This window comes from Polypterus senegalus, chromosome 10, assembly GCF_016835505.1.
Source record: "Polypterus senegalus isolate Bchr_013 chromosome 10, ASM1683550v1, whole genome shotgun sequence".
Classification (NCBI taxonomy): Eukaryota; Metazoa; Chordata; class Cladistia; order Polypteriformes; family Polypteridae; genus Polypterus; species Polypterus senegalus.
The window spans coordinates 121,976,223-121,997,449 of record NC_053163.1 but is presented as its reverse complement, the minus strand read 5'-3'; the positions used below and the strand labels follow the sequence as shown (position 1 = coordinate 121,997,449).

Genomic DNA, 21,227 nt, shown 5'->3' with positions numbered 1-21,227 from the left:
AAAAGCAACAGTTCCAAAGAGTGCTGAACAAAACGAATTACACTGCTACGATCAAATAGACAAACCGCACAAAATAGTAGAGGCTTAGCCTCTAGACTCGAGGTTCGATTCCCGAGAGGGGATGCACTAAGTATGTACGCGCGCTTCTCGATTCATTTTAGCCTCGCATCCCCTTGGTTTGAGACGTATGAAAAAATATGCGGTTAACGCAGAAAGACAGATCACCAATTGAAGCTTTATGAATAATGGATACTTTATTCGCGATCAATGATTGTTTTGGTAAAGCCATACTCAGTGTATTCATTAGATGAGCGGTAAAAAGTAAGAGCGAGGGAGGGTAACTTATTGAGGCACACAGGCAAAACCACAATAGCAGCGGGCTCGATGTACTGTAGTGCGTCAACTCGATCTGAATTGCGATCACATTGAAAAATATTTCTTTTCAAGTTCTATTTAGTCCATATGTGTCAAACTCAAGGCCCACGGGCCACATCCGGCCCGGCGTGTAATTATATCCGGCCCGCGAGATCATTTTATATACTGTATTATTGTTATTAATGGCCCGGGGATATGAAGCGCTGGTAACACAATAAACTACAGATCCCATAATGCAGCGCTTCAGCTGCCTTGCCGAACACTTCCCGCGTTAATCAAGTCTAGCTTATGATGCTGCAAGTTATTGCGAAGCTAGCCCACGATGCCAAGAGAAAAGGTGATTCTGAACATAGAGCCTTTAAAACCGATGGGAGGCTGAGTATATGTTTACTGACATTGCCGGTAAACCCGTGTGTCTCATTTGTGGAGCTAATGTGGCTGTAATTACAGAATTTAATCTAAGACGGCACTATGAGACAAAACATCAAGATAACCTGAAAGACCTGAATGCAATGCACAAGATACAGAAAGCAGAAGAGTTAAAGAAGAATCTGACACTTCAGCAGACGTTTTTACCGTGCAAAATCACAAAGTGATTTCAAGTGAAGCTACTTTTATGGGAGACACAAATGCACCAGTGCAACTTGCCCCACTTTCCCTGTTGCCAAGTAATGTTGAACCAAATCGGCACAACGGTGTTCCCAAATCGCACTTTGCTGATAAACTGGCGCACTGAGTTCGCGGCGCTTTGGTGACTTTGAAGAACAAAAAGAATTTTGAGTTGTTTAGCAACCCATTTGCCGTCGATGTGGAAACTGCACCTGTGCAGATTCAGATGGAGGTGATTGAGCTGCAGTGTAATGGCACACTGAAGGCAAAGTACGATACTGCAGGCCCGCACAGTTTATTCACTCCATTCCGCAGAAATGCTCCAGCTCCGTCTACATGCGGCTCGAACCTTGTGCATGTTTGGTAGCACATATCTGTGTGAGAAGCTCTTCTCAGTCATGAAGACTAACAAAACAGCACACAGGAGTCGCCTCACTGATGAGCACCTGCAGTCCATCCTGAGAATCTCCACAACACAGAACCTCACACCAAACATAAACGAACTTGTTGCCAAAAAAAGATGCCACACGTCCAGCTCTGATAAAATGACATAAGAGCAAAGACAACTGAATGATTTGATTTGTTATTGCTGAAAAGAACAAATTTTATTTATATTTCCAGGTTTTGTTATGCACCATGTTCATATTTGAATTTGTATAATTTTGACAGGATATATTTTTATGGAGAGCCAAATCTTTTGGGATATTTAAAATGTAAGTTTGTTTTTTATATAAAATTACATAAGAGTAAAGAAATTTGAATGTTTGTTCTTTTAACGTTTACTTTATTTCTAACTTGTATAATTTAGACAGGATATATTTTTATGGAGAGCAAAATATTATAAGTTATTTAAGGTTTGATTTGATTTATTCGGAATAATATTCTGTCGACTAAATAAAAATTCCTTCTATTTAAAATTTAAATAGAACTTGAACAGAACGATAGTTCATAATATCCAGGCAGACTTGCACGTAAGGCGGAGTCATCCGTTTTAACAAACAGCGTATTGCACTGATCTGAAATAGCCTGCCCATTTAATTATTTAGGAATGGATAAATAAATTAAGATTTTGTACAAATAATGTTTTTCATTTTTCTTCCTTCATGGATTCTGGCACCCCCAGCAACAGTTGCTCGCACCCCAAAGACTGTATATACACACACCTAAAGGATTATTAGGAACACCATACTAATACGGTGTTTGACCCCCTTTCGCCTTCAGAACTGCCTTAATTCTACGTGGCATTGATTCAACAAGGTGCTGAAAGCATTCTTTAGAAATGTTGGCCCATATTGATAGGATAGCATCTTGCAGTTGATGGAGATTTGCGGGATGCACATCCAGGGCACGAAGCTCCCGTCCACCACATCCCAAAGATGCTCTGTTGGGTTGAGATCTGGTGACTGTGGGGGCCATTTTAGTACAGTGAACTCATTGTCATGTTCAAGAAACCAATTTGAAATGATTCGAGCTTTGTGAAATGGTGCATTATCCTGCTGGAAGTAGCCATCAGAGGATGGGTTCATGGTGGTCATGAAGGGATGGACATGGTCAGAAACAATGCTCAGGTAGCCCGTGGCATTTAAACGATGCCCAATTGGCACTAAGGGGCCTAAAGTGTGCCAAGAAAACATCCCCCACACCATTACACCACCACCACCAGCCTGCACAGTGGTAACAAGGCATGATGGATCCATGTTCTCATTCTGTTTACGCCAAATTCTGACTCTACCATTTGAATGTCTCAACAGAAATCGAGACTCATCAGACCAGGCAACATTTTTCCAGTCTTCAACTGTTCAATTTTGGTGAGCTCGTGCAAATTGTAGCCTCTTTTTCCTATTTGTAGTGGAGATGAGTGGTACCCGGTGGGGTCTTCTGCTGTTGTAGCCCATCCGCCTCAAGGTTGTGCGTGTTGTGGCTTCACAAATGCTTTGCTGCATACCTCGGTTGTAACGAGTGGTTATTTCAGTCAAAGTTGCTCTTCTATCAGCTTGAATCAGTCGGCCCATTCTCCTCTGACCTCTAGCATCAACAAGGCATTTTCGCCCACAGGACTGCCACATACTGGATGTTATTCCCTTTTCACACCATTCTTTGTAAACCCTAGAAATGGTTGTGCGTGAAAATCCCAGTAACTGAGCAGATTGTGAAATACTCAGACGGGCCCGTCTGGCACCAACAACCATGCCACGCTGAAAATTGCTTAAATCACCTTTCTTTCCCATTCTGACATTCAGTTTGGAGTTCAGGAGATTGTCTTGACCAGGACCACACCCCTAAATGCATTGAAGCAACTGCCATGTGATTGGTTGATTAGATAATTGCATTAATGAGAAATTGAACAGGTGTTCCTAATAATCCTTTAGGTGAGTGTATGTGTATATATACTGTATATATATGTGTGTGTGTATATGTAGATATGTATATATATATATATATGTATATATAGATGTGGATGTATGTGTATATATGTATGTATATATATATATATATATATATATATATATATATATATATATATATATATATATATATGTGTATGTATATATATATATGTGTATATGTGTATATGTATATATGTATGGATATGTATATATATATGTTTATATGTGTGTGTGTGTATATATATATATATTGTGGAAACCGTACCCCCAAACACAGACGGACCAACACCAGGATGTATAAAACACGCTCCTTTATTTATTTTTCTTTACTGCACCACAATGCCTTCTCTCATCAACTCTTTCCTTTCTTCTTCTTTCACCAACTCTTTCCTTTCTTCTTCTTCTTTCTCTTCTTCTTTCCCTCTTTCTTTCTCTCTCTTTCTCTTGAAACTCCTCCTCCTCCTCCTCACAAGCTTCGTCTCCTTCCTCCCAACTCTGGCTCTCTGTCTGGAAGGAGGCGGTCCCTTTTATCAGGACCCGGATGAGCCCCAGGTGCTCCCCTTGACGTCACTTCCTGGTGTGGCGGAAGTGTCAGGAAAGCCCCTGGAAGCACTCCGGGTCATCTTGGAACTGTTTCGGAGCACTTCCTGGTGTGGCGGAAATGCTGCCATCCAGGACTCCCCAACTGACCGGGCCCCCTGGCGGTGGCCACGTCCTCTCACGGGCATCCCAGCTCCGTCTCTGTGGCCCCAAATAGACCCGGCGGCTGCCCTCTCATGGCCGAGGAGAAGTATTGTCCCCGTTGGGGACTGTCCAGGCGTCCCGGCCGGGCAGTGTCCCCGTACATCTGTGACAATATATATATATATATATATATATATATATATATATATATGACAGTAACACTCATCACTCACAACAGTGACAAAACAATTACATTGACAATCATGTTACGTTATTTTCAAAATGTTTCCTTTTCTTTTTCGTTACTTCTTTAACACACTACTTCTCCGCTGCGAAGCGCTGGTATTTTGCTATATATAGATATATATATATAGATATATAGATATGACAGCAACACTCATATCAATGACAAAACAATTACATTAACAATCATGTTACGTTATTTTTAAAATTTTTCCTTTTCTTTTTCATAACTTCTTTAACACACTACTTCTCCGCTGCGAAGCGTGGGTATTCTGCTAGTATTTATATATATGTACAGTGCATCCAGAAAGTATTCACAGCGCATCACTTTTTCCACATTTTGTTATGTTACAGCTTTATTCCAAAATGGATTAAATTCATTTTTTCCTCAGAATTCTACACACAACACCCCATAATGACAACATGAAAAAGTTTACTTGAGGTTTTTGCAAATTTATTAAAAATAAAAAACCTGAGAAATCACATGGACATAAGTATTCACAGCCTTTGCTCAATACTTTGTCGATGCACCTTTGGCAGCAATTACAGCCTCAAGTCTTTTTGAATATGATGCCACAAGCTTGGCACACCTATCCTTGGCCAGTTTCACCCATTCCTCTTTGCAGCACCTCTCAAGCTCCATCAGGTTGGATGAGAAGCGTCGGCCACAGCCATTTTAAGATCTCTCCAGAGATGTTCAATCGGATTCAAGTCTGGACTCTGGCTGGGCCACTCAAAGACATTCACAGAGTTGTCCTGAAGCCATTCCTTTGAAATCTTGGCTGTGTGCTTGGGGTCGTTGTCCTGCTGAAAGATGAACCATCGCCCCAGTCTGAAGTCAAGAGCACTCTGGAGCAAGTTTTCATCTAGGATGTCTCTGTACATTTCTGCAGTCATTTTTCCCTTTATCCTGACAAGTCTACCAGTTCCTGCCACTGAAAAACATCCCCACAGCATGATGCTGCCACCACCAAGCTTCACTGTAGGGATGGTATTGGCCTGGAGATGACCGGTGCCTGGTTTCCTCCAAACGTGACGCCTGGCATTCACACCAAAGAGTTCAATCTTTGTCACATCAGACCAGAGAATTTTGTTTCTCATGGTCTGAGAGTCCATCAGGTGTCTTTTGGCAAACTCCAGGCGGGCTGCCATGTGCCTTTTACTAAGGAGAGACTTCCGTCTGGCCACTCAAATACTATACAGGCCTGATTGGTGGATTGCTGCAGAGATGGTTGTCCTTCTGGAAGGTTCTCCTGTCTCCACAGAGGAACTCTGGAGCTCTGACAGAGTGACCATCAGGTTCTTGGTCACCTCCCTGACTAAGACCCTTGTCCCCCGATCGCTCAATTTAGATGGCCAGCCAGCTTTAGGAAGAGTCCGAGTGGTTTTGAACTTTTTCCACTTACGGATGATGGAGGCCACTGTGATCATTGGGACCTTCAAAGCCACAGAATTTTTTCTGTATCCTTCGCCAGATTTGTGCCTCAAGACAATCCTGTCTCGGAGGTCTACAGACAATTCCTTTAACTTCATGCTTGGTTTGTGCTCTGACATGAACTGTCAGCTGTGGGACCTTAAATAGACAGGTGTGTGCCTTTCCAAATCATGTCCAATCAACTGAATTTACCACAGGTGGTCTCCAATTAAGCTGCAGAAACATCTCAAGGATGATCAGGGGAAACAGGATGCACCTGAGCTCATTTTTTAACTTCATGGCAAAGGCTGTGAATACTTATGTACATGTGCTTTCTCAATTTTTTTATTTTTAATAAATTTGCAAAAATCTCAAGTAAACGTTTTTCACTTTGTCTTTATGGGGTGTTGTGTGTAGAGTTCTGAGGAAAAAAAATGAATTTTAACCATTTTGGAATAAAGCTGTAACATAAGAAAATGTGGAAAAGTGATGCACTGTGATGCACTGTGTATATACAGTATATACAGTATATATATATATATATATATATATATATATATATATATATATATATATATATATATATATTAGTTTTAGGACATAACAAGGTCTCCTTTATTTTGTGGAGACAAACATTTATAACATAACTAGTCACAATATCGTGCAGGGGGTTTGATTACCCTTCTTCTAAACTCTTTTGAAAGTCCCTGTGGAGTATTCCCAACACTTGGGGTAGGAAAAGAATTTTCCAATGATGTAGATGTAGCAGGTGAACCAAGATCCTCCTGAGGTTCAGGTAGGCTACCTACATCTTCTCTGCTGTCAGTTGCCACCGCTGGTACTGACTGAAGGTGACGTCTGTTACAGCGCACTACCGAGCCATTACCTGTTTGCACCAAATATGAGCATGGCTGATCCGTTGGGTTTATGACAGTTCCTGGTGTTTGCCAACCCTTTTCTCCATCCAATTTAAGAAGCACCTTCTTTCCTGGTTGCAAAACAGGGAGTGTGCGTGTTGAATGTCTTTTATCAAAAAAACCTTATAGTCTGCTATAGCCTTAGAGTCCTTTTCGGCTATCTTATTAAAAGCAAAGATGTGTGGTTGAAGTTTTCCCTCTACCACTGGGACCCTTGTATGTATTTACCTTCCCAGCATTAACTGGCCAGGACTTGCCTCTGTACCTGTAGTACGGGTAGCTCTATAGTTTAAAAGGGCCAAGTAGGGGTCCGGTTGCTTTAAAATGCTCTTGGTCGCCCCCACAGCTCTCTCAACTGCACCATTTGCCTGTGGAAAATGTGGGCTACATGTGACATGTTTGATACCCCAATCAAAACAAAACTGAGCAAATTCCATGGAACTGAATTGAGTACCATTGTCTGTAAAATGTTCCAGTGGAATTCCCCATCTTGCAAACATGGTCTTAAGTCTGGCAATGATGTGCTGACTTGTAGTTGATTGTAGCTGTATCTATATCTCTTGAATAATAATCCACCATCACTAGGTACTGTAATCCTTTCCAGAGAGCTCACACAGGTCTGCCCCTATCTTATGCCAGGGTCCTGGTGGTAAAGTGCTAGGTATAAGTGGCTCTTTCCTCTGAGTAGACTTATGTTCTTTGAAAAAGTTACAGCTTGACACCTTTCTGTGAATCTCTACTCCAATCCCTGGCCACCATACAGACATTTTAGCCCTTTGTCTGCACTTTGTTGACCCAAGGTATCCTTCGTGTAAATGATCTAAAATTTGTTCTCTTCTCTAAGAGCAATTGGAATGACAATCCTGTCCTCATTCAAGAGTAAGCCCTCAGCTTCAGTTAAAGATGCCCTTACCGCAAGGCAAATGACGAGGCCAACCAATACCGAGAAACTCTTTAACCTTGCATAATTCAGAGTTTTTCTCTGTAGCTTCTTTAATATTTTTAGCTTTGCTTCCGACATTGCCCTGGACTTGATCACCGACTCAACATAGGCCTGTACCTCTGACTCTGTATTGGAGTATTCCTTATCATGCACTGGATTACATGACAATGTGTCAGCCACCACAAGTAACTTGCCTGGAACATGCCCAGCTCTTACATTAAATCTCAACAAATGCATCAGGAGATGTTGACATCTCAGGTGTGTTTTATCAAGATCACGTGTTAATTAATGGGACTATGGGTTTATGATCTGTTTGCAGAATGAACTCTCTTAACCCATGGAGATAACGGGCAAACCTCTTGCATGCCCATGCTGCCGAAAGACACTCCTTTTCGATTTGTGAGTATCGCTGTTCTGCCTTTGTCAATGTTCTACGTAGAGCAAAAGGCCACAGGCTGTGCTAGATCTCCATGTGTTTGCAGCAATGCAGCTCCTAAGCCATAGGTCCTAGCATCAGCTGACACAATTGTGGGCCACTGCACATCATACTAGGCTAATACTGGTGTGGATGATAACATACTTTGACCCGTTCAAATGCTTGCTGTTGTGGTGCGTCCCACACCCACACTGCGTCTTTCTTCAGTAACTCTGTTAGGGGATGATACTCTGTTGAAAGACCTGGCACAGACTTACCCAGAGAGTTTAACATGCGTAGAATTTGCCTAAGCTGTGAAATGTCTACTGGGTTTGGCATATCAATGATTGCTTTTATTTTGTTAGGATCAGGTTTCACCCCCTCTTTGCTAATAACATGCCCAAAGAATCGCATTTCACTCTTACTGAACTGACATTTATCTCTGTTAAGCTTCAGTCCTGATTTTTATCATGTTCTGCTTGATCTTTACCATATGCTAAAATATCATCCATAACAACCTCTGTACCAGTGTGATCTCACAACATTTGCTCATTTCTCATTGAAATATCTCAGGTGCTGAGGAGATTCCAAATGGTAAACGCCTGAAACAAAACCTGACTTTGGGAGTTATAAATGTAGTTAGCATTGTACTATTGGTGTCCAACGGGATCTGCCAAAAACCAGTGGATGAATCAAAAGTGGAAAAGACACTAGTTTTTGTAAGTCTCGGTACTATATTCTCTAGTGTTTGAGGTGCTTGAGACCTACACAAATTCTTATCTTGTCATTCTTTTTTATTACTGGAACCATGGGAGCACACCATTCAGTGGGCTCAGTTACTTCACATATTATCCCAATTGACTGCATACATTTCAATTCCTCATTCACCTTTTCCATCAAAGGTAATGGCACTCTGCGTGGCGTGGCTAAGCTGTATGGCTGCGCATTGGGCTTTAGTTCTATCTTAACTGGCTTACAGTTTAAAAGACCTGTTTCCCCAAAAACACATGCACTGACTTGGTCAGCTCTAATGACTAACCCCATACTGCATGCTGCACGTCTACTCAAAAGGTTGTTAGCATATTGTCCATTCACTACAAAAATACACAACTTTTACTTTGCTCCTTTTCTCTCAGTTTCTGCAAAAAAATTTCCAACTATTTTTACTGGCCCACCTGGACTCTTGGGGATTACTGATGTTTTAAATAAAGGAGGGTGGTTTGGGAGAGCCACATTTGTGCTACGTGACATAAGTGTGATATCTACTCCAGTATCAACCTTAAATGTTACTTTACAACATACTGGGAGTTTTACTTGACAATGGCTCTCAGAATCAGGTTCCTCCACACTCCCCAAGAAAAATGGCTCATTATTGCTGTCTGCATCTTTTACCACAACTGCTCTGTCTTACTTTTACAAACGGCAGCAAACTGTCACATTTTATTACACTTACGGCATTTCTTATTATAATCTGGGCAGTCTCTCGGGCCATGCAGTCTGTTGCACCTTGAACAGTGTGTTTTCTCCGTCGGCTTTTGCTCTTGCTGTGCCTTCTTGCTGTACTGTCTTTTACTTCCTGGATGCCGTTTTTCTCCACTTTGCTGCACCATTTGCACCCCCACGTCCGCGTCTGTGATCGTGGCATTCTGTTTTGTAACAAGCTCTGACTGGTGTGCAATTTGCACAGCTCGACCTAAGGTTAAATCGCTTTTTATCTGCAGTTTCTGTGAGACTTCTCGGTCCACAATTCCTATCACGACTGTAGCAAAGGACCACTTTATCTGTAGTGTGTTCAGGACATATAGTGTTCACCCCAGAGTGTCGATCAGGACACTGGCAAATGATGCAGAGAATTCCACACAGCAGATTAGAATGAAATTGAATTAGTTTATTCGAGCATATACACCTGTATTCGAATAGGTACTGTATAGGTGTATTTGTGTGTGTGGTCTCTGGTCATTAACGCACACTTCTTATTTATTCAGGACACTACTGACTCTTACTTTTAACAAACAAAGGTTTCTCTACGCGGAAATGACTACTGCAGCACACGTGCATCTCCTTCGCCTTTTTAACATCCCATAATATGCGCTCTCGTGCATGCTGGGAGGTGCACCTTGATATGTGAGCCATGTCTCTTTATTATTGATATCTCTCTAAAGTGATGGGCGGAGTGAAGCCTCACGAAGCATCAAAACATTTGAAGCAATTGTGTCGGAAATCATATCGAAGCTTCGAAGCATTTGACACTCACCTCTCTAGTGACCCCTCCTGGCCATTTTCATTAACATTACACAAACTCATGATCCACTACAATGACGTCTGTTGTAACTCTTATTGCTTTTATTTTTTCACTGCTACAGACTGACAATGAAGAGAAGGGTTCGTCAGCAACTTCTAGTGTCTGATGTCTAAAAAATATAAATATATATACAGTATATGCCAGCGACATTCATAACAGTGACAAAACAATTACATTGTCAATCATCTTACGTTATTTTTAAAATGTTTCCTTTTCTTTTTCATTACTTCTTTAACACACTACTTCTCCGCTGAAAAGCACGGGTATTTAGCTATATAAAATATGTATATGTGTATATGTATATATGTGTATATGTATATGTATTGTCACAAGAACGAGACATGGACAGATAAAGGTTTGGGGCAGCCACCCGTATAATGTGGTATCCTGGCTGCAAAAGTCGTTTTAACAAATAATCAGCACTGAAGTGGATTCAACTGAGTCCAAAACAAGACTGAGGAAACAAAGGAAAAGGGGCAGGTTTTAAAGGGGGAGACAGGAAGTGAGGTCATATGGATCCGGCACATGGTCTTCCACCATTGGTTCATAGCCGGATGTGACATCAGAGGGACTGGAGCTGGTGTGGCTTCCATTGGCTCAGTCCCGGAAGTGATGTCAGGAGAGCCAGGTGAAATCCCCCGGGAATGGTCTACAGGCAAGGGAGAAAAAGAGTCAGTGCACTCTGCCACACCCCAGCATGCCTCCGAACTGCCTTCACTCAAGCCCTTTAGCTGCCTCCCATGCGCATGTGTGTGACAGTATATATATGCATATATATGTATATGTATTGTGGAGACGACCCAGACACAGACAGGCGGACATGTTCTTAATCACCACCACACGTTTATTATTTACAAATATTTACAATTATTGGTCACTCAGACTCAGTACATTAAGTGCACAACCCCCAAAACACACAGTCCTGGCCAACACACAATGCCTTCTCCTTCTCTCCTTCTCTCCTTCTCCAGGTTTGGGCTTCCAAGCTTTCTACCCGTGGCCCCCAAAGCAACCAGGATGGTGGCCCCCACGTGATCCCAGTTGGGTGCACGCCCACTTCCGGTCCCTGAAGGAGTCCCGGCTGGGTAGTCGCCCCTGGCATCCCTGACACTGCCCCACAGCCAGCGAAGACCACTCGGGAGGAGTGGCATGTCCTGCGAGGGCAACATACCCCCAAAGCAGGTCCTACTCCTGGGCCGCTGAAGTCCGGCCCTGTTCTCCCAACAGGGATAGGGGTGGAGACGCCACCTGGACACCACCAATTGGTGTCTTCCTGTGCCTCGCACAGGTTGCGTCCACCCCTCTTACCAGCACCCCAGTGCCCACTCGTTCGGCACCCCCTCCGAGGTTTCCGCACCCCTTTGGTAGGAGCCACTCACTCCTCCGTGGCTTTCGGCAGCCGTGGTGGCACCCCCTTGCCAGCGGAGAGTCCTTCCCGCAGACGGCCCGTCTCCTGAGGGAAGGTTCCCAACGAAGTGGGTCCTACTGCCAGTCCGGGGTCCGGTCCTGAAATAGACAGAAAGAAAGGGGCAGAACTGCTGCCTGGACACCCTTCCCTGGCGTCCCTTTGTGCCACGCACTGGCAGCGTCCCCCCCTCCATCCGGCACTTGCCTGTTCGGCACCCTCTCCGCGGGTTCCGTGTCCCTCCTATCGCTGGAATAGACGGAACCGTCTGCACTCCTTTCCTCTCCGCTGACCTCAAGGGTTCCCTCTGCCCCTGTAGAGGGCGGCCAGCACCTGGACGTGTGCACCCAGCACCACGTCCCATCCTATTGGAGGAACTGGCACTCAGCCTCCAATTCCTCCTGTTGCTCTGGGACACCCTGATGGTCTGAGTCTCCTTATGGAAAAGAAAGAGACTCCGTCCCGTCTGCGTCCCTGTAGAGCGGCGCGTGACTGCCGCCGGCTTGGGGTGGAGGGCGCTAGGACCTGGGGCACTCAACAGCCCGTGTTCTGCCAGCCCCATCGCTGTCTCTACCCTCACCGCGCACGCAGCCCTGCGCCGCATCCACTGTCGGAGGGCTGCTTACTTGAAACTGCTCATTAGCTTCACAGCCGTTTTCAGCAGACCCTCCTTCATGCTGTACGGGGACGGCTGTACTCACCTTCCCCGCCGTACACCTCTGACTGAAGAATCCAGCATTGCACCGTTTAATCGCCATCAAAAGCTCTTCAATAGACACGACCACCTTCATCTCCAGGAACCGCAAATCCGCCCGGACGCGGAGCCTACCTGTCCTTCAGCCCCGGACGCTGGCAACTTCCTGTGGGCCTCTTCCTCCGGCCCAATCGGGTCTCCCCCCTGCACGTGATGGACATTCCTTGGTCCCGCCTCTATATAGTCATTGGCGGGCACGCAAGACACACCATCCAATCACATGCCTGTCAGGGGGAGGGACTTCTGGTCCACTGCCATTTTGGCTCCCCTCCTGCGGCGGCGACGTACTTGCCGGCAGCCTTGCTGTTGCTGCAGCGGCTCCTTTTCCATGACTCCCGCAGGCGCCGCTGCGCCGTCGAAGCCCCGGCGACCAGCATGCATCTGCCACTGACACGGATCCGGGCAGTCCCTGCCTGCAAGAAAGAACACATGCCCGGCCCCCCAGGGCCGGCTGCCGATAGGCAGGGAACTCATCTCCTGGGTTCCGTCTGTCCGAGGAGACGTCCTCAGCATGGCCTCCGTAGACGTGATGCTGTCCCGGGTGCCTTTAGCACCGGTGCACCCACAGGAGCCTGCTGCAGTCCGGCTCCACACACCGTCGATCCGTCCTGAGGAAAAATGGCTCTCCTGCGGACCCCTGGCGGTCCATGGGGTACCTTTACCCCGCGGGGCTGTGTGCACGCTGCTCCCGCGGCACGTGGGTAGGATCCCCTGCTGTGCCGGGCCGTCCACAACAGAATATTTGAATTCAGGTCCACGTCTTGTACCAGACGGAGCATCCTGCCGACTACAGACAGGCGGACATGTTGTAAATCACCACCACACGTTTATTTACAAATATATACAACAAGATCAAGTGCACACAAAGTCCTGGCCAACACACAATGCCTTCTCCTCTCTCTCTCTTCTCCTGCCTCGTCCTGCTTCCACCCGACTCCAGCCTCGAATGAAGGGAGACGGACCCTTTTATATTGTCCTGGATGAGCTCCAGGTGTGTCCCGGCATTCCTCCCTTGACACACCTCTTCTTCCCCCCAGCACTTCCTGGTGTGGCGGAAGTGCTGAGGTCCAGGGTCCCCAAGGCATTGGGGCGCCCCCTGGTGGTGACCACGGGTCCCTACAGGTTTGGGCTTCCAAGCCCTCTACCCGTGGCCCCCAAAGCAACCAGGATGGCGGCCCCCACGTGATCCCAGTTGGGCGCACGGCCACTTCCGGTCCCTGAAGGCGTCCCGGCCGGGTCGTCACCCTTGGTATCCCTGACAGTATATATATATATATATGTGTATGTGTGTGTGTCTGTGTCTATATATATGACAGCAACACTCAGTGACAAAACAATTATATTAAAAATCATCTTATGTTATTTTTAAAATGTTTACTTTTCTTTTTCATAACTTCTTTAACACATTACTTCTCTGCTGCGAAGCGCGGGTATTCTGCTAGTGTAAGATAAATGTGTTATGTGCTCCACGTCTAATGTTATTAGAAACCTCAATTCTTTTGGTAAACAAAATAAAAATAAAACTGACAAAATGCACTTTACCCCATAACTGATCCAGAAATGTTGAGAAATTGCAGGAAAAAATTGTTTAAAAACTGTGACATCTGTATTTTTATTTCATTACAAAACAATGTCAGTATGAATTGGACAAACGATTGCTTCAGTGTATTTTTGTTTTGTGAATTAGCTGCCTACAGACAGAACACAAATGCTTTTAAGGTGCAAGTTAAGTAGGAGGAAAACATTTTAAAACCATTTTGTTGAAAGCCAATGAGAGTTCAATTGACAGGGCAGTACTTCCTATTGACCCCCTGTGATCTGATCGACTAGTATGTTATGCAGTGGAGTTTCTCTCAACAAAAATGTGCTCTTTTTGCCTAAATGTATGCCACTAGTCCTGCAGCCTGTTCTCTTTATGAAACAAAGTAGAGACCTTAACTCAGGATGACAAGTGCAGAAAGATGTTACTGGAAAGACTACCATGTCATTTCAATTACATTCAACACAAATAAACTTTTATTACACTTCCTAAATTAATATTCTCATTCTTTTTCATCTATTGTCACTCGCATGGGTGCAAGTCTAGAATGAGAAAAACACTCAATTATAGAAGAAAGCTGCAGTAGTTGCCCACACGAGCAGGTTTTAAATGAGATATTTCTGATGCAATAGGTTCTCATTGTTGTGAGATGGTCTGCACATTTTTATTTTTAGTAAAATAAAGCCATGCTTTATACATAAATATTCTATTCCTAGAGGCTGACACTCTTTTTTAATTATTATTAAACTAAACATTGTTTGTTTGTTTTTTCCCAATTTTTCATTCACAGGTGTTGGTGTTACAATGGTGCTGGTATCAACTCTTGTGGCAATCTACTACAACTGCATCATTGGCTACAGTATCTACTACTTGTTTGCATCCTTCCAGTTCCCCCTTCCATGGAGTGACTGTTTTGAATGGTCTGATGAGAACTGCAGTAAGCAGCCCAAAGGTATGGATAACTGACCTAACAAACAGAATTGCCACCTCATGGTACTTGCGCTTTCTCTGCAGAATTTGTATTCTAACTCCATGTTCACTTGGATTTCCTTGGGCAGTTTTTCAAATGCTCTAAAAGTATGCTTTGAGCTTTAGTGATAATTTTAATTGATCACTTGTGTACAAATGTGACCCCTGGACAGGTTTAAGCTCTCTTAATAAACATCATAAATATATACACCAATGAAATGTACTACAGAAGACAGATGGAACATGCATAACATGCCATAATTAATTTAGACAGTGAAAGGCACTATATGATAGGCAGATACATAACCAACTGAGTTCTCACTGAACAAATGACATTCTTTTCAGATGGCATCCCCACAGGGTGACTTAGGTGCAAACCCCATATTAGAGTGCAGAAAGCAACTATCTTAGCTGGGTGAGCCAAAGGAGAACTCCGTCAGCATGAATCAGTCTTCTGTCTCCTTCTAAGCCTAACTTCAGAAAAACAGTGCATATAGTGTTGTAATTAATTGACTTGTTATTTTGCAAAATATCTGATGAGACTAATGCGCCATGTTGGGTTGAATTGCCTGATTTTGTGAGTTTTTTCTTTGATGGAAGATAGTGATAAAGATGGATGTGCAGGTTGAATTGACTGGTGAATATAAATTGGTGTGGTCTAAAGTGTACTACAGAATGACCTGGCACTCTACCCAGGGTTGGTTGAGGCCTTGCACTCAGCAGTGCCAGGAAAGGCATCAGCTTCACTGACGTAAGCATGTACAGAATATAAAATCACTAAGTAACATTTTTTTTATGATTCCTCTAAAAGCAAAAGCATATTAATGTTGTGTCTGAATCCCTTAAATGCAACATACAAGACTGTTACACCTGCAGATTAAGTAACCAGTCTGGAATCTCTCAGGAAGTCAGTAGTGTAGGCTGAACTTGCAACCTTGTGAGTTCTTCACATTCTAGACCACACTCTGTGTATACCAAAACGCTGCACTGCTTGCTCATGGCTTATGACTGATGTTTGAGGGTATTGGTAAAGCTAAATTTCGATTCATATGTTTTTTTACCCTTAGTCCCCAAAAGTGAACAATTTCCTAAATAAAAAGCTAGTCTGACCTAAAAACCAAATAATTTATAGAATGAAACATCGGTCGTTCTATCAAAAATGCTATTGTTCAAATGAGAGGGAGTACTCATTTACAAGGACAGCCTAGTGTGATTGTAGAGTGTAAAACATAATAAAATTAGTGATTTATTCAAAGGCAAAACACAAGGAAGGAATAAACACGGGAGATTTAAAATAGTAGAAGAATTAAACCAAAAGCTCTAGCCTTAGCAGGACTACTTATTAACTCTTTTATATCACTACAAAGTGCTCCTTGCTACTTCATTTCACTTTCTTTTGCTATCACAACCCCAATTTGGCCTTTCTTCCTCCATATCCCCAAGATATCATCAAACTCATACCCCTAAATATATACACTTGGCTGTTATTTGGGACAGCATACTCCAAGGTTATTATAGTTTTATCTTTTTATATTAGTTTTATTTCTATATTTTTCTGACCTTACTTGGAAATTCAGTTTAGTTTTTCTTCATCATATATTTTTTGTTTTAATTTAGTTTTTATTACACAAAGACATTTCTATTTTATTTTTATATCTATTAGTTTCAGTTTTAGTATTAGTAATTACGGTCTGGTTAAAGAGCTAATATGGAGTTTAGTTTTGTGTCACAATCAGACAGATCTTTACACTTTACAGGTTCAGATATGAGTTTAATGTTTGTGGAAGATTACTACAGTACTTGGTTTACTATCTGGTTTTGTTTTTGTCTGATAAAATCAAGCATAACAACAACAACAACAACATTTATTTATATAGCACATTTTCATACAAACAGTAGCTCAAAGTGCTTTACATAATAAAGAATAGAAAAATAAAAGACACAATAAGATAACAAAATAAATCAACATTAATTAACATCGAATAAGAGTAAGGTTCAATGACCAGGGGGGACAGAAAAAACAAAAAAACTCCAGACTGCTGGTGAAAAAATAAAAAAGCATAGTCAAAACCAGTTACTGAATATAAACAATTTTACAAAATTTTAAAATTTTAAAAATATATTGTATGTCATTTGTGCTAAACTGTTGACACGTTTCATCTTTTCTGTTTATTGCCCAGAATGGGCCAATTTGAAGGGAAATTTAGGTGAATTTTAATGTCTGAGGGTTTTTTGTGTCTACAGCACAAAACATATCCTGCTTCAAGAAATTGTGCTTACAATGAATGCCTTCAATATTGCATTAAAAAAATCTCCCATACAGGGCTTTGTTAATTTTTACCTGCCATATTGACCTCTGGCACATACAATTTATAGACAGAATGTTGCCACCTGGAGGCCTGAAAGGATATAAAAAATCAGAAAATAGATTGTACTGTGTTCTGACAGGTGTGATCATGAAAACCATGGGGGTTTAGGAAGAACAGAGCTTATGAGCTTGAATCAGTGTGCAGACCCCACCTAGCTCTGCTGAGGGAAACAAAGAAAAACAAGCATGTAGTGTCAAGGTTAGAGGCAGTGAAAGTTGAATAGCCCATCATAGGAACAGTAAACCCTTAATGAGCAGAATAAGAGCAGGTAATAAGAGTATGGATAGACACAAAACAACAGAGACAGCAACTAAGATTAGGAACAATATATAGATATCTAAACCTGTTTTTCCAGAGCAGGATGGCAGGAAACCTGGAGCCTACCGCAGCAGTTTGGATGGAAGGAAGAAAAATCCCTGGTATGCAATATGTATGATATGGCAGATGTTAAGAACAAAAAGAATATGATATTTCAACTATTTATTTTAAGAGAGAGAGAAAAATCAAAAAAAAGGGGGGTGAATATTTTAAAACATAATTCTGCCACTGGATTATTTTCACAATATCAGGTATTTTGAGCTGTGAATATGAATTAAAAAGATAAATGAATAAATAGAGAATACAGTAAATACAAAAACACATTAGTATGTTTAGTTTTCCACCAATTGGCAGACTCTCTTCACCTACCTATCTGTAGTTCAGTAGAGACGATGTCAACTCAGGAATTTTACAAGGTTTGTATCGCTTTGTTGTTAAACAACCTTTTAAAAAACAAAAGTGATTGTTCAGTAACAGTATGCTGTTCTTGTATGATGACCTGGTCAGTCTCTTGATCAGTGCCATTTATTTTCAGAAAGTATTTCTCCTGTGTAAAGTGGCAGGTAAATTATTGTCAACAAATGCAGCCACCTGGGAAATAAACTGAAACGTTACTCACTCCTAATTTTTCTGCCCATACGGTAAAGGTTTTGTTGACCAGCACATTCTGATTTCAGGCATTTGAATTACACAGTAAATCACTTTGTATTTCACACGCTTCATGCACCAGTAGTTAACTTGCTCTGTCACCACAAATGCTGTATGAACAGTCGCCCTCCGTCACCAGTCACTGTTCACTGGCTGAATATATGCGGGTGGCTTGTGGTGCATGAGTTTCTATTTTACAGATAAACATTACAAGGTTTAAAGACTAATGGCAAGTATATTCATTCAAAAACAAAAACTAAAAACAGTTTTAGAAAAATTATTACTTTATTTCAGTTAGTCTTTCCAGCTACTTTAATAGTTTAGTTTTAGTTTTTCATTTCGGTTTTGTTATTTATTTCACTTTACGAAAATGTGTTTTTAGTAATAGTTTCAGTTTTGATTTTAGTTTTAAATAAGTATAAAAACCTTGGTATACTCTACCAGGAGTTACTCCAGACCAATCTCTGTAATTTCACCTTGAGCCAGAAGGGTCCAATGTACTCCAGGGTCACTTGCTCACATTGGCATCCATTAGAACCTAGAGAGACCATCCCTGTAGCTAATGCATTGCTAAAGGGCCAGACTACAAAGGCAGCATTCAGGACACCAGTTCGTTTTGTTGGAAGGCCAGGTTCCAGCTGTTCCATCCTGGATATCTCTGCTCCCACCTATAAGGACAGAGACACTGTATTGACTTCCTTCTAGTATTCCTTGGCCTTTGTCTCCCCAAGGTGTCATTCAGGAAGCTGCTTCCAGGGCATTTCATCCTGCACCAACCCAGTCTGCCAACATACATATGGATAAAGCAACAGTCTGTTTACTACTGCGAGTATACAGCTTGCTCTTTTAACTGTATCTTGAGCATTTGGTGCAGTTTTTGCCCCCACCCATCCCTTGCCAGTTTTTCAACCTCTTATGAGCTCAGAGGATGCTGCTCCAGAACAGCCCTTGTCCGCTAAACTCTTTTCCTATTCTTGTCTAAACATAAGGAAAATTGGTTGAATCTCAATATATAGTATGTTCTGTTCCTGTTAAACCAATTAACATACATTATGTTAAAAATGTCTCATATAAAAAAAAGAAAGGCAGTCAACTGTAGACAGGGAACTTGAAATAAGCAGGTTAGAAAAGGATGAATGGAGATAACATTTTACCAAGGGTTACTGATGTGCAGCTTTAGAATTCTGTTGGGTGTGCATTTTGCAACGTTATGTTGCAGTGCAAGTTAAATTGAAGGCATAATATAACACAAGTGCTATTTTATTTACTTTTCTAAAAGCTTTGTTGAAAGTTCTAAGGGCTGCAGTGTGTACATAAGCAACAGTTAATACTTAACCAGACAAACAACACTGGAATTCCTGACCTCACCTTGACTTGTAGTCTAAATTGGACTAACTATGGACATTATTTCCTGTACTTCCCCATCACACTTTCAAGATGTCAAGGCTTAGGGTTAGCACCAGTATTTACAGTGCAATAGCTATTAATAAACATTTTCATGTGTAATTTGTTACAAGGAAATATGCAGAGCACACTTATCACTAGGAGCAAGGAAATAACAGCATGAATGGAATAAGTCAACAAATTCATCATTGGTTCATTTACAGAATTCTAAATCAAAAGTCATCTTTTAAAGATGTCAAAAATTTCTGTCCATTTTCTAATGCATTACTTTAGTTCAGGGTCATGGGAAATTGGTGTCTATACTGAGGGGATTGGGCCCATGGTGGCAACAAGCCAGGTGTTCTACTCAGGACTGGCAATTGTTTTGAAGCAGAAAAGCCCCCTGGATTCCCATATCTTGTAATAGATAAAGCAGGTCCCCAGTTACTAATCAGTACTTCACTGTATCAAGGGTTGGTCGTTCATTTTCATGGACTCATTTCTTGACCTAGGAGTTTTTATGATCCTGCTCTCACATATACAGTATAGTTGATTAAATAGGTGATTGATTTGTCTCTTAAGAGGCCAAGTACACCACAACATTTTGTTCCATTACTTGGTCTCCAAGACCATTGGTGTTATCTGTATAAGATGAAGACTAGCGGAACACTGTGAAAGTCCTAACATATTTCAAATTGATGATCTGTTTTTATTAAGACCAAAATTCTTATGAAAGTTTTTCTTTCAGAATATTGCAACATTACATCTGCAAATGGAAGCTTTGTATTGGTCAATTCAACATGGTTAAACGACAACAATGCCACCTGTGAGGGATCAAATATCTTCTCCATCTCTGTGCAGAGCCCGAGCGAACAATATTGGGAGTAAGTTTATGTTTTGTGTTTTATTTGTATGAAGTTTATTTAAGCCTTTCTGAGTTTGTCAGCCAGCCCATAGCATGCTGAAATCCTCATTCTGGATCAGGTCTTAGGTCTTCTAAAGTGCTCAAAGCTTTCCTTTGCCTGGACCTCAGGCATAACTGACCCTTTGTGATGAAGCGCAAACCACTAGTAGTGTCAAGCTTTTAAGTGTTAGGCCATTCATGTGGCAACATGACAATGTAGATAAATGCTGCAGCAAGTAAACGATCCAAGTATGAAAAGTAATGAAAAGATGAAAGAACATGAGTATGTAGAATGTCAGATAACAAGGTTTAAAACAAAAAGAAAGGCAAAAAATCATTGAGGCTCAAGGAAAAGATTCAAAACATCAGTAGACAAGCAACTTGAAAGAGACTAGTATTGTAGTCTGGTATAGGGCCAAGACACAGCTTAAATTAGAAAGATGTACATTTCATACATTTTCTGGAAATGCCAGAGCAGTTCTATAGCATTGGTAAACAAGAGGCAGAGCAATTACAGTACTAAATAACATTCCTCCATCCTGTTATAAGTGATGTGAACTGTTGATGGCATATCTTCACATACAGTGTTAAGTTTTCAATACATTAGCCAGCTTCACTACATTTCATGTAAAATATATCAATATGAAT

General features: G+C 41.9%; 1 protein-coding gene across 1 annotated transcript in view; it reads left to right on the top strand.

The window, feature by feature from the left end:
• The window catches only part of LOC120538224 (sodium- and chloride-dependent neutral and basic amino acid transporter B(0+)-like), a 60,099-nt gene that overhangs the window by 17,351 nt on the left and 21,521 nt on the right, over window positions 1-21,227 (top strand). The window contains 2 exon segments of the mRNA XM_039767678.1: window positions 14,779-14,940; window positions 20,424-20,559. Coding sequence (XP_039623612.1) covers window positions 14,779-14,940; window positions 20,424-20,559 — 298 coding nt within the window.